The sequence below is a fragment of the Canis aureus genome, chromosome 2 (genome assembly GCF_053574225.1).
Source record: "Canis aureus isolate CA01 chromosome 2, VMU_Caureus_v.1.0, whole genome shotgun sequence".
Lineage (NCBI taxonomy): Eukaryota > Metazoa > Chordata > Mammalia > Carnivora > Canidae > Canis > Canis aureus.
Window position 1 is genome coordinate 42,970,724 of NC_135612.1, and position 12,544 is coordinate 42,983,267.

Here is a 12,544-nt window from a genome sequence, read left to right on the forward strand (position 1 = left end):
AACAAACCAGACTATCCTGCCCTGGGTGTTGGGTTTGTGTGTACGTGTGTCTTTTTTATGGCAGTCACATTGTGACCAACAAAGAATAACCAGACCCCAAAGAAGAAGTAAGCCATTAAAGATGTTATCACTAGTCCTTATTGAATGAAACCAAGACATCACAAGAATGGTAAGGCCACAAGCTCCCTGGTTAGTTCTAAATAAGACTGTTGGTGGAGACCCACACTGGCAACCCTGTCTGGACCCCTCTCACTGCTGAGAGCTTTTTCTGTATCGTAGCTTAATACAACACTCTCACTTTACCCACTCTCCTTTGTCTGCAAGATTCATTCTTTGACTCTTTTGACTCAGTGAGAAGAGAACCTTGCTCTCGTGCTTCAGGATTATGTAATTTAAAAAACAATACAAACAATTTTAAAAAATGCAATAGGGTTTTGAAGAATATGCTTTATTTTACTTCATTTTTAAAGAAGATTTTATTTATTTATTTGACAGAAAGAGAGAGGATAAGCAGGGGGTGGGGTGGTGGTGGCAGGCAGTGGGAGAGGGAAAAGCAGACCCCTGAAGAGCAGGGAGCCTGGTACAAGGCTCGATTCCAGGACCCTGGGATCATGACCTGAACTGAAGGCAGATGCTTAACCTACCGAGCCATACAGGTACCCCAAGAAGTATTGCTTTAGAGCAGGGATTAATAAACCTTTAGTTGTGTGTACCAATAGCTTAAGTAACACCCACACATATCAGGGGTTCAACAAAGGTGCGCAGACCCCAAAGAGAGACTTGGTCTCACCCCAGGGCCTTTGCACTTATTGTCACTTTTGGCATTTCTGCTTCCCACATACTTAGCTCCCTCATTTACTTCAGGTTTTTGCTTTCCTTTTTCTGTTTTATTATTCTTTCCCCCTAGCCCGTATTTACCATACTATTATGTTCTATCTCCTGTTCACTTTTACCCACTAGATAGTAGCTTCCAAAGGCAAGATTTTATTAATTCTGTTCATTGTTGAATTGCTAGAATCTGGAATGGGATAAAGCACATAGTAGGAGCCTAACAAATCTGTGTTTAATAAGAACAGGTGATGGGAGAAATTAAGTGTTCTGAAAGCTATTTCATTTTTATTGCTGTAGAAAATGAAATCTCAAACTTCCAAGAAGTGACTCAGGTTGAATCTAAGGAGAGCCTCCAGCTCTGGTCTCCATTAACCTGCACATTTCTACAATACGCAATGGAAGCCAAACTGGGGCCAGTTTTTATCCCATTCAGGAGGATACCGTGGCCCACCCCAAGTCCCTTGCTCCGAAAGTGGAGGTGCCAAGTGGAGGTGCCGTTGGGAGGCTTCCCAGAGCAGCTGGTTGCTGGGGTAGAGGGATGATAGGCAGGCAGGTGAGTTCCAGACCCTCAGGTCTAGAAGGACTGAAGATGCAGATCAGGTGGTTTTCCACAAGGATGAATTTCAGAGTTGCAACCAAAGATAGCAGGCTAGTTAGTTGACTAACCACAAACCTTTGGGTTTCCAAGGCCATTGGCATTTTCAAACCACCCCTGCTCCACACCTCTCCTCTAAAAAACACCATGAAACACGCCAAGAAGAAGAAACACTAGGGAAACAGCTGGCTGTCATGGAACTATGCCATTTCAAGTGAGTACAAGCCCGAACATTTAATAAATGAAAGTATTAGTTATCAGCCAAAATGGGCACATTATAGTCATCAGAAAAAATCTGACATGGGCAGAAAAGGTTATTGGATGTCCTCCTGCCTTATGCGTGCCATTCATGGTCTTTGAGTTATTTTAAAACTGTGTAAATTTTCCAAAAGGAATAATGCAAATAAATGATTCTCGTCCGTAGAAATGGAAATAGCGGAAGGAAACGAGAAGGGGCTCGGGAGAGGGGCATTGGCCATGGGGTGCGCTGCAAATAGTTTTCTCTTGCGAAGAATAACCTCCTCGGAGGGGTGGGGCTGGCTTTGCTCAGCGGGGCGTCAAGGTCGCTGGCAGGCGGCGCAGGCCGCAGGCGGAGGGGGCGGGGCGGCTCCGGGGTAGTAGCCGGGATCCGGGGCAGCCCCGGGGGGGGGGGCACGCGGGGGCGGGGGCGGGGAGGGGAAACGCGGCAGCCCCGCGGGAGGGCCGCGAGCCGCGGGAGCCGAGCATGGAGGCCGAGGCCGCTCGCGCAGCCGCAGGTAAGGGGAGCCGCGGCCGGCGGGGCCCGGGGTCCGCTCGCCTCCCTCGCCCCAGCCCCGGTGGCCCCTCCCCGCGTGTCGGGTTTCAATGGCTGGGCTGGCCGGGAGCTCGGGGCCCGCGCTGCAAAACGCGACCGTAAACAGCGCGCCGCGGCCGGGAAACTTTCCCTGGACTCGGCGCCAGGGCGCCACTCGCCGCGCACCTGTCGCCGCGGGGCCCGCGCTGGGCGGGCGGGTGCGGGGCGCAGGGCGCTGCGCGCTGGTCCTGAGGGCTCGCGCCCCCAGCGCATCTCCAGGCCCCCCGGCGTCCGACCCGTGACCGGGCTGGGCGAGCCCCCCGCCTTCGCTGGCCTCGGTGGCCTCGTCTGTGACATGGGCACCGCACGGTGGGGGAGAAAGCAGCATCGGAGCCGGGGTCCTAGCGGCGCCCCGCCCGCCCCCGGGACGGCCCGTGTGGTCCCCGGGCACCTTGCGCGACGGGCACGCGGGCGCCAGGCCAGCGGGGACTCTGGCTCTGAGGGCGCCCCCCTCCCCATCCGAGCCCCCTCCCTCCCGCGAGCCCACGGAGGGGCCCTGCCTGCCTTCTGTCCCGAGAACGAGGCGAAACGGCGCCGCTTCGGACTCCGAAGGCAGGTTGAACGCATCCGCAAAGCGGTGCTCGGGAGCTGGCGTCGGGGTGTTGGACGCCGAGAAAATGCCCTTTGCCCCGCATCTCCCCGCCCCCCCCTCCCCCCGGGACCGGTGGCTGGAGCGGCCGGTTGGCCGGTACCCCTCGACCTCTCTCGTCCCCTCCACGTCCAGGCCGGCCACCAGGCGCGTGGCCACGGATGACCAGCCCTGCCCCCAGTGCAGTCAAACCCCAGACTGGACGCTTTCTCCAGCCACACCATTTCTGTAAGGAAAAAATCGATCTTGGGGAGGCTCTTCTGCCTTTTATTGGTAGCTAGCCGACAGCGGCAAAGACTGTTTTTTAATGGCCTACATTTATTTTTTTTATTTTTTTAAATTTTTATTTATTTATGATAGTGAGAGAGAGGCAGAGACACAAACAGGCTCCATGCACCGGGAGCCCGACGTGGGAGGATCGCGCCCTGGGCCAAAGGCAGGCGCCAAACCGTTGCGCCACCCGGGGATCCCCAATGGCCTACATTTAAAAGCTGTGACTCTGAGTTGTTTTCCCCCGATTTCCAGTGAGTTGAGGAGAGAAGGTGGCCACTAGCCAATTGTATGAATTTTCCATTCCTTGTTGAAAAAGTGTTCATTGGTCTAGAGACTGAGAAATGGTTTGTTTCTCCCCATTTTTAAGGGGGAGACGATGCTGTTTGGCTTTTTGATTTTCTTTATTCCCCTGTGATCGTTTCTGGAAAGTTGGTCCCCATGGTTTTGGGTAAGGAGTCGGCTGCAAGGTTGCTTGAGAACTGGGTCAAGAAACAAAAGTAACCTGCTCTTCTGACCTCATCTAACACATCTGCAAGATGGAAAAGATTTTGCCCAATTAGGGACTTATTGTACAAAACTATCTCCTTCATTTTCAACACTCAGTGAGTGGGCACAGAGTTGCTCAATCCATACCTCCTCGCTTCCTCTCCTCCTCAGAGTGGTACCGAGTCGGAGACTTCTCCCAACTCTTCCCTTCGCGCTGTGCCTGTTTTACCCAGTCTTTGTACACTTAGTGGGAAAAGTAATGGTAATTTCATCTTCTGGAAAAGTGTAGTTGGCTTAAACACTTTAAGATTTTCCTGTATTTCTTTCAGCATTTGCTGTGGCTTTCATGGTTGCTGATGGACCAGAGGACAAACAGCAGTTACACATTAATCATTTCCACATGTGCTAGATTCTAATGGATTGGCGTTTCGCATAGCTGAACCATTGCCTGAGCTTTGATAGCTCCTTACCAAAAAGGGCTTGAACAAATCATGTCTATGTCGGAATCCTTTTTCCTTTAGCAAGGAAGCATTAAACTTAAGAATTAGGCTTTCAGATAAGGTTCTGTCCCGGTCCCCCCTTGAGCCCTAAATGTAGGGAAAGGGCATGTGACATTCTGATGGGAGTTGTATTCTGTATCTAGATGAGCCTCCTCAATATTGAGGTGTCCATTTGGTGGATACTATCCAGTGGGGCTCTGGAGCTACCCCCAGTAATTCAAAACATGTCCCAGGGCCACACACACACACACACACACATTCTTTCTCCCTCCCTCCCTCTCTCTCACTCTCTGAGTTTGTATGTGTTGTATGTGTTTTTAATTTGTCTGATGCTGGAGACCTTCTTAGGTTCCAGCAGACCATCTGCTGCTGTCATTTTAGCTTAGAGCATCCTGGAGAGGAAAAGGAAAGTGAGACGTGGTCTAGTTCTGTACTCCTCTCATCCTTCACCTTGAATTTCTCTCATGTATAAGATAAGGACTGACGTACCTCGGAAGGGTTATAAGAGACCCTGTGCTCATCACAGTCGATTGCTGGGCCCAGCCTAAAACTTAGGGTCCCTTCTGAGAGAGCCATTTCTTTTACCCCCATCCATCCCTTCTGTTTAACACCCCAAATTGAAGCGTTTGTGAGAATTGCCTGTTTGATGATCTCCGTTTAGAAAGTCAGTTTAGTGTTCCAGTTAAGAGAAGTTAGGTGTTGGACAGTTTGCACTGTTAATAAAACAGAGCTTTATAGCTATATAGGAAATCTAGCAAGCAAGGAAGACTCTAAAGGATGGGTTGACTCTGAAGCTTGGGTCGGGGGAATAGGTACAGTGGTGATGCCAGTGAAGGAACCAACTTTCGGAGGGGAAAAACATGAAGCCATCTAGATGGTGATTCTAGATTGTTCAGGAACATGACTCTTGTTGGAGATATTGAAGAGCTAGTCAGAAACACTAACTCTGGAGTGTGGGAGGAATCTAGAAAGGCCAGTTCAGCCCTGAGCTCCGTTGAGGAATCCCAGAGGCCTGGTGAGAGTGCAACCTAGGGAGATGGGAGGAGGAAAGGAGCTGAGGGCATAGCCTGAAGGCTCAAAGAGGGTGAATGCTGAGATTATGAAACACTGGGACTCAAAGGAGAGACCAGAAAACAAAGGAGCCCCTGGCAGGGTCTGGTGATGAGAGAGGCTGAGGTAGTTACAGACCTGGGGCTGCTCAGAAGGGGGTCAGGGCAAGGGAGAAGTAGTGTGCCTAAGGTCACATGCTAGGAAGTGGCAGGGTTGAGATTCACATGGGGGTGGTGGTGGTATCTCACTCCCCAGAAAAAGAAACCTGTCATGATGGTGATGTTTGATGTGGAGCCCCCTCTCCCCCCCAAAAGAGTGCAGGCTCAGGAAGGAAATAATCCACAAAACCAGTCCCTAAGGGGCCTATTTCTTCATATGAACATAAAATAATTAAAAAAATCAAATCTATAATAGCCATTTTGGTCTTCTCTAGTTCAAGATATAGAAGGGTCCTCATAGAGGTATGTGGTTGTGGCAAGTCTGAGTTTCTGGAAGCAGGGCTTCTTTGGGGGCAGTGGGCAGGGGGCTGGGGTGGCCACTCGGACTCATGTCGCTGTCACTAAGTGCTTTCATGGCCCTTGGCAAGTCCCCATCCCTTCATCAGGAAGCAAGGCCATGGTTTGTCAGTTACTTCCTACCCTTCCAGACCCTAATCTCTCTGAGGGCAGGACCTTAATTGATCTTTCTTCTCTAGTGCCCTGCTCTTACCTGGCACATAGCACGAGCTACATGAACTTTGAATGGAAAAATCATTTCCCTCGAGGAGCTGGTAAAAGCCTTTGGTGGTTGTGTGGTTGTAGGATTACTGGGGAATTTCTGCAGGTTGGGAGTATCAGGCTATGGGGTGGTACAGGCTGGCCTGCCTTCCCTGGGGCAGAGTGCCCATGGACAGCGCTCTGGTCAGTGCATCCCTTGGAATATCTTTCCAGGATCCTGCGTGTCCTGGGAGACCCAGGTCCTGAGCAGGTCCTTTCCTGTGACCCACCACTGTGCCACCACCATTGGTTCTGATTCCTCGCCATATAATATCCATGCTATAGGTGGTTCTTACTCACCTCTATTTCTAAACAGTGGGAGCTGATTCAGTGGGGATCTCACTGCATGAGGCCAGACCAGATATGGCTGGTGTCCTGACCTCCTCTGGCCGTGTCTTGGCAGGATGGAGTGAATGATCGAGTGGCCAGGACTTGGGGTGGGTGGTGGGAGGCTGATGGGCACAGAGATGTTGTCTTTCTGACCTTTGAAACCGTAGTCTGCTTCTGCCGACCAGCTGCCTGGCCTTAGCTGGGTCCCTGACGGCGGTTGGCTCCTGGTTCCTCTGCTGACATTCTTATTTGCAGCTCAGCCTTGGGAAATGCCAAACAGAGGATTGTAGACAATGACTCTGTTTTCTGCTGTGTCATGTGGTATGGAAAGAAAATTCAGGGTAAAATTTAAGCACATTTGTTGGTTAGATGCCTCCAGTGTCATGTGGCTTTTAAAGTCCGGTTACTGGATTGCAGGGGGCTGGCGGTGGCAGTTAAAACTATCAGTGGCATCTGAGGACTGGGGCCTTTGAATAAGGCTCATTAGGATGTAACAGCTGTGGTTTGGAAATTTCATGCCTTTAATGCACCCATCCTCTCGTGGGGTTTCTTTTCCAAGGCCCATGATCAGCAAGCTTGGGTGGGGAGGGGTGGGTGAGAGTGGTGCACACAGAGTGTGTAAGGCCACTGTCTGTTGATGTCCAGGCATGCCATCATCCCCACCTCACTCTGGCCCATGGGGAGCTCTATCACATCAAACCCTTTGCATTCCCCATGCCTCGGCTGCCTTATTTCCTGCTTAACCCAGGCCCTATTGTCTGTCCAGGCATAGAAACCTTTCCATGTGCTTATTTGCTCTTTCAAAGTAGGGCAGCCACAGGACCACTGGGACCCAGCTGAGGTGAGGGCTGGGGGGTTCAGGGAAGGGTTGAGGGGGATCTCCCATCGCTGCATGTGCTTGGGGCTCCCGAGGCCCAAAAGCTCTTCTAGACTGCTTGGTTTCCTTCACTTGCAGAAATTAAGATAAATGTGTTTTTCTTGGAAACCAAGTTGCTAACCACTACTCTTGAATCCAATTAAGAGAGAGAGAAAGCTGTGTTCATTTCTTCATTGCATTTTGCTGAAACTAACCCTAATCGGAGTCTCTGAATATTTCATTCAGTGGTAAGAGCTTGAGAAGTTGATATTGTGGAGACTTCCCCATTGCATGAAGCTTCCTCTGGCAGTGCTGCCCTTGTCCAAATCTCTTCTCTTAGATTGCTACTTCGTGGATTATTTTTGCAGACTGTGTGTATGCAGGTAGAGGAGTAAAATGCCCAAACAGTGAGATATTCACTGTTCATTTTGACCTTTCTGTCTTCCAACAAGTGATTTCCGTAAGGCAGGTGTATTGCCTACATTTGGGCTCTTAGGACATCTTGGGTGGCACCTGGGTGGCTCAGATGGTTAAGCATCTGCCTTTGGCTCAGGTCATGATCTCTAGGTCCTGGGATCGAGCCTCATATTGGGTTCCCAGCTCAGCTGGGAGTCTGCTTCTCCCTTTGCCTCTCCTCCTGCTCGTGCTCTCTTTGTCTCTGTCTCTTTCAAATGGATAAAAAAAAAAAAAAAAAATCTTGGAAAAAGGTTTTAAAACTATATAGAAGGAAAGGTATTGCGTTTTGTTTTTTCATACTAATGAGAAATGAAATGAATTCAAAAACTAAATATGTTCAATCATGAATTTTTTAAGGTATGTAGAAAGAAAGATATTGCTTTGTGTTTTTTTCATACTACATGAATAGAAACATTAAAATATTAAGAAATATTTGGGGCGAAGAAACAAAATATTTGAGAAATATTTGGGGGTAATGAAACAGAATATGTCTTTCTGCTAAAGCAGAGTCTAGTTACTTGATGAATATCTGTTTTTAATCATAATAACTAAACATGGATATCAGCAAATCATCTTGTTTCATTACTTTTATATTGAGATCTTCGCCCCAACACTTGCCCTAACTCTATTTTTTTCTCTTTCCTATTTTGAAATATGATACCCCTGTTTCTATTCTTTTGGGGGCTAATTTAGTAATTATAATATGCATGTTAACTCTAATTCTGAAATGAATGAATTTTAAACCTTCTCTAGAATCATCTAAAGGCCTTATAGTGCTTCCCTTCCAATTTTCCCCTTCCCAGTTTATGTCCTATTGTTATGTAGCACCTTTGTTCTATTATGATTTTTAATTTCCTCCAGTTAGACATTTTGTTTCATATGGTCAGCACTGGCTTGGATTTCTTTATTTAAATATTTTATTTATTTATTCATAGAGTCAGAGAGAGAGAGGCAGAGACACAGGCAGAGGGTGAAGCAGGCATCATACAGAGAGCCGGATGTGGGACTCGATCCAGGGTCCCCAGGATCATGCCCTGGGCTGCAGGTGGCGCTAAACCGCTGTGCCACCGGGGCTGCCCCTGGCTTGGATTTTTATCTGCGTGTATATTATTATTATTTTTGTTCCCAATCCTTTTTTTTAAATAGCTCTTATTTATTTGAGAGAGAGAGAGAGCACACACACACACACACACACACACACACACAAGTAGGGGGGGAGGGGCAGAGGGAGAGAAAAGCAGGCGCCCCCTAAGCAGGAAGGTAAACATGGGGCTAGATCCCAGGACCCCGAAATCATGACCTGAGCCAGAGGGAGACGCTTAACCAACTGAGCCACCCAGCCTCTCCTGTTCTCATTCCTCCTCCTCTTCTTTCTCCTTCTTCTCCTTTTAAAAAAGATTTTATGTATTTATTCATGAGAGACACAGAGAGAGAGAGGCAGAGACACAGGGAGAGGGAGAAGGAGCTCCCTATGGGGAGCCCAATATGGGACTCGATCCCAGGACCCTGAGATCATGACCTGAGCCAAAGGCAGATGCTCAACCACTGAGCCACCAGGCTCCCTGTCCTCATTCCTTCTTAATTAACTTCTTCTAGAAGTTATTTTCCTTTAGAAATAATAATGATAATAATTCATAATAATAATAATTCATAAGAATAATAATAATTTCCTTTAGAAATAACTTGAGTGAGGATTTTCTGATAGCAAGCTCCCTCAGGCTTTGTTTTTCTAAACATTTCTTTATTTGCCCATGTTCTTGGAAGTTACTTTTGCTCAGTGGAGGATAGAAGTTATTTTCCTTCTGTCCTTTATTATTTTTTTAAAAGATTTTGTTTATTTATGAATGAGAGAGAGAGAGAGAGAGAGAGAGAGTGAGGCAGAGATACAGGCAGAGGGAGAAGTAGGCTCCATGCAGGGAGACTGAAATGGGACTTGATCCCGGATCCCCGGGATCATGCCCTGGACTGAAGGTGGTGCTAAACTGCTGAGCCACCCCAGGCTGCCCTCTTGTCTTTTAAAAATGTTTCTTCCAGGGATCCCTGGGTGGTGCAGTGGTTTGGTGCCTGCCTTTGGCCCAGGGCGCGATCCTGGAGACCCGGGATTGAATCCCACGTCGGGTTCCCGGTGCATGGAGCCTGCTTCTCCTTCTGCCTATGTCTCTGCCTCTCTTTCTCTCTCTCTCTGTGTGACTATAATAAATAAATAAAAATTAAAAAAAAAAATGTTTCTTCCATTGTTGTCTGTCTGCCATAGTTGCAGTGGAGAAGGCTGCTGTCCGTCTACGTAGCATTCCTTTGGAGGATCTGTCTTTGTCTTCTGACTGCTTTTATAGTCGTATTTTTGTGTTTTTTGCAACTGACCAGTGTGTCTTAAGGTTTTTTTTTTTTTTTTTTCCTTTTTTCCTGCTTTGGGGATTGGTTGGGATTCTAATATCTGAAGACAGGTATCTTTCATCCATTATGGAAAAATTTCAATCATTTCTTCAAATCTTTACTCTTCTTCATCCTATTTTCTCCTTCTAGAACTTCAGTGAAGATTGTTACTGGACCTTATTATTCTGGGTAATTTCTTTAGATATATTTTCCAGTTCATCAGCTATTAATTTTTAGAAATTCTACTTTATTTTCCCTTAGAATCTTATTGGTCAAACAATAATTTTAGCTCTTTAACTTTTCTATTTAAATTTCTTTAGACATATTGACTATCCTTATCCTCTGGGCTGGATAATTTCAATATCTATAGTCTTTGTGGGTATGATTTAGTTTGTACTGACCCTGATGAACCTGCAAACAGAAAGAATAAGATGGATGTTATTCTAAAATATTAAGTATTTTCCTTAAGGTATTACAAGCTGAGCCAGTCTGAAAAGACAGATGAAGCGACCACAAAAGGATGCTGCCCTGTGAGATCTCCCCAATATTGAGCCACACAAGCCATGAACTTTGAACCTGAGGGAAGAGCACCAGCTTTGGGGTCATTCAGACTTGATTTCAAAAATCTCTGAACATATGATGAAATAAACAGTCACAACAGGATCAGCACAAACTAAATCAGACTCAACTATTGTGGAGACAAAATTCCAGTTGAGCAGACTCAGAAAGTCTGGAGGCAAATTGATACTCAGAGAGCAATCCATTTTGTGAAAAGGCTGTCTTGCCAGGGCTATGAAACTAAAGTACCCCGCTCCTGACTCTGACCCCCACAGCAGCCCAGCGGGCATCAGGAGCACGAACTGCAGCCCTTCTAGCCTGAGCAGCTCTCCCGAACGCCCTTGACCTCGCTGTTGTGAACCGTGTTGATGGTCTGGTTAAGCCTCGGCTCCTGGCTGCCGAGAAGACCTGGGGCCTCCATAGGCCCCCGAGAGTGGTACCCAGAAGCCTAAATCTGTCTGGGCTCCCAGATGGGGGCTGGGACCTCCCTGGAGCTGAGGGGGGCGCTGTAGACAGCCCTTGAGGGCGTGGCGCTATTCTTGGGACAAAACCACTGGAGATTCATTCATCCAAGTCCAGTGGCAAATCTCTACTGACTTTCCTTTCTGGCCAGCTCTGGGCACATGGCAGACTCTGCGCTGTTATTCTTTGGCTACCCAGAGGGGATGGTTGCCTCCCATCCTTTCTCTTCCGCAATCAGTCCTGTCTGGTCCTCACAGGCCAAATGCAGCTGAGACAATTCTAAGTTAAAATGCAATATCCTGGGACGCCTGGGTGGCTCAGTGGTTGAGCATCTGCCTTTGGCTCAGGGTGTGGTCCCGGGGTCCTGGGATCGAGTCCCGCATTGGGCTCCCCACAGGGATCCTGCTTCTCCCTTTGCCTGTATCTCTGCCCCTCTCTCTGTGTCTGTCATGAATAAATAAATTAAAAATCTTTTAAAAATAATAAAATAAATCTATTACAAGTTGGAAGTTCCTAGTAGAATTTCACAGACTTATGTGGAGGGGAAGGGTTAAAACCGAAAGCCACCTTGGCCCTTCACCCCACACATCCAAGTAGTAGTTTTGCCATAGCCACTGCACATCTGGCTTATGCCTGCCATCTCTTCCTTGTCGTCTCCTCTGCCATCACTGATCCAAGCCATTTTCATTGGCTGCCTTAACCTGCATCACCTCTGGTTTGGTTTCCCATCACTTTGTATTCTGGAAGAAGCAGTAAACAGACACTCCAGTTGTCATGCCCTGTTGGGACCTTTCAGCAGCCTCCTATTGCATTTTCCTTGAGACCTGAAGTCAGGATGAAGGCCAGGGTCCTGTCACTTTGGTCTCTGCCTGCCTGCTTCCTGTGATTCCTGCCCTTCTTCCCTTGGCCAGCTGTACTACAGGCACACTGGCTGATCTTTAGCTCTTGGAATCCCGTGGCTCCTTTCTTTTTCCCACACGAGCTGTTCCTTCAGTCTGGGGGGCCCTTGCCCCTGGTCTGCACAGGGCTAACATTTTATTCAGTCCTGTGCTTCCAGGTTACCTCCTTAGATCCAACTTCCCTGGTCATCATGTCTCTTGTCTCCCCCTTCCTTCTCCGCTGTACCATGGGGGTATCTAACTGCTTTTGTGTCTCTCTGACCAGTCTGTAAGTTCTATAAGTGCAGAGAGTGTTTCTGCTTTTTCGCCAGTGTATTGCCTGGAACCCTTAAATGATGGCTATGATGTTTCTTGTTCCACATTTTAACCCAGCTGTAGAACAGAAAAATCTGTAGAACTTTGCTGTGGGGTTGGTATTGAATATGGCCTGGGTCTGATTAGAACTCTTCTTAGGACCCTGGGGTACTAGGGTACTAGGAAGACCTTGGTCTAAGCTGATATCACCCTTGGGTAGGGATGCTGGGAGCAGGTGTCATAGAGGCTGCAGGGCATTACTATATTATTATTATTATTTTTTTAAATTTTTATTTATTTATGATAGTCACATAGAGAGAGAGAGAGAGAGAGAGGCAGAGACATAGGCAGAGGGAGAAGCAGGCTCCATGCACCGGGAGCCCGACGTGGGATTCGATCCCGGGT

At 47.9% G+C, this 12,544-nt stretch overlaps 1 protein-coding gene across 1 annotated transcript in view; it reads left to right on the top strand.

Annotated features, from left to right (window-relative positions):
- The first annotated feature begins 2,096 nt into the window (after nucleotides 1–2,096).
- LOC144296849 (protein FAM169B-like) overlaps nucleotides 2,097–12,544 on the top strand; it is a 100,086-nt gene continuing 89,638 nt past the window's right edge. The window contains exon 1 of the mRNA XM_077870129.1: nucleotides 2,097–2,181. Within this exon, the coding sequence (XP_077726255.1) occupies nucleotides 2,151–2,181 (31 nt within the window). The 5' untranslated portion in view covers nucleotides 2,097–2,150. The remainder of the gene's footprint in view (nucleotides 2,182–12,544) is intronic.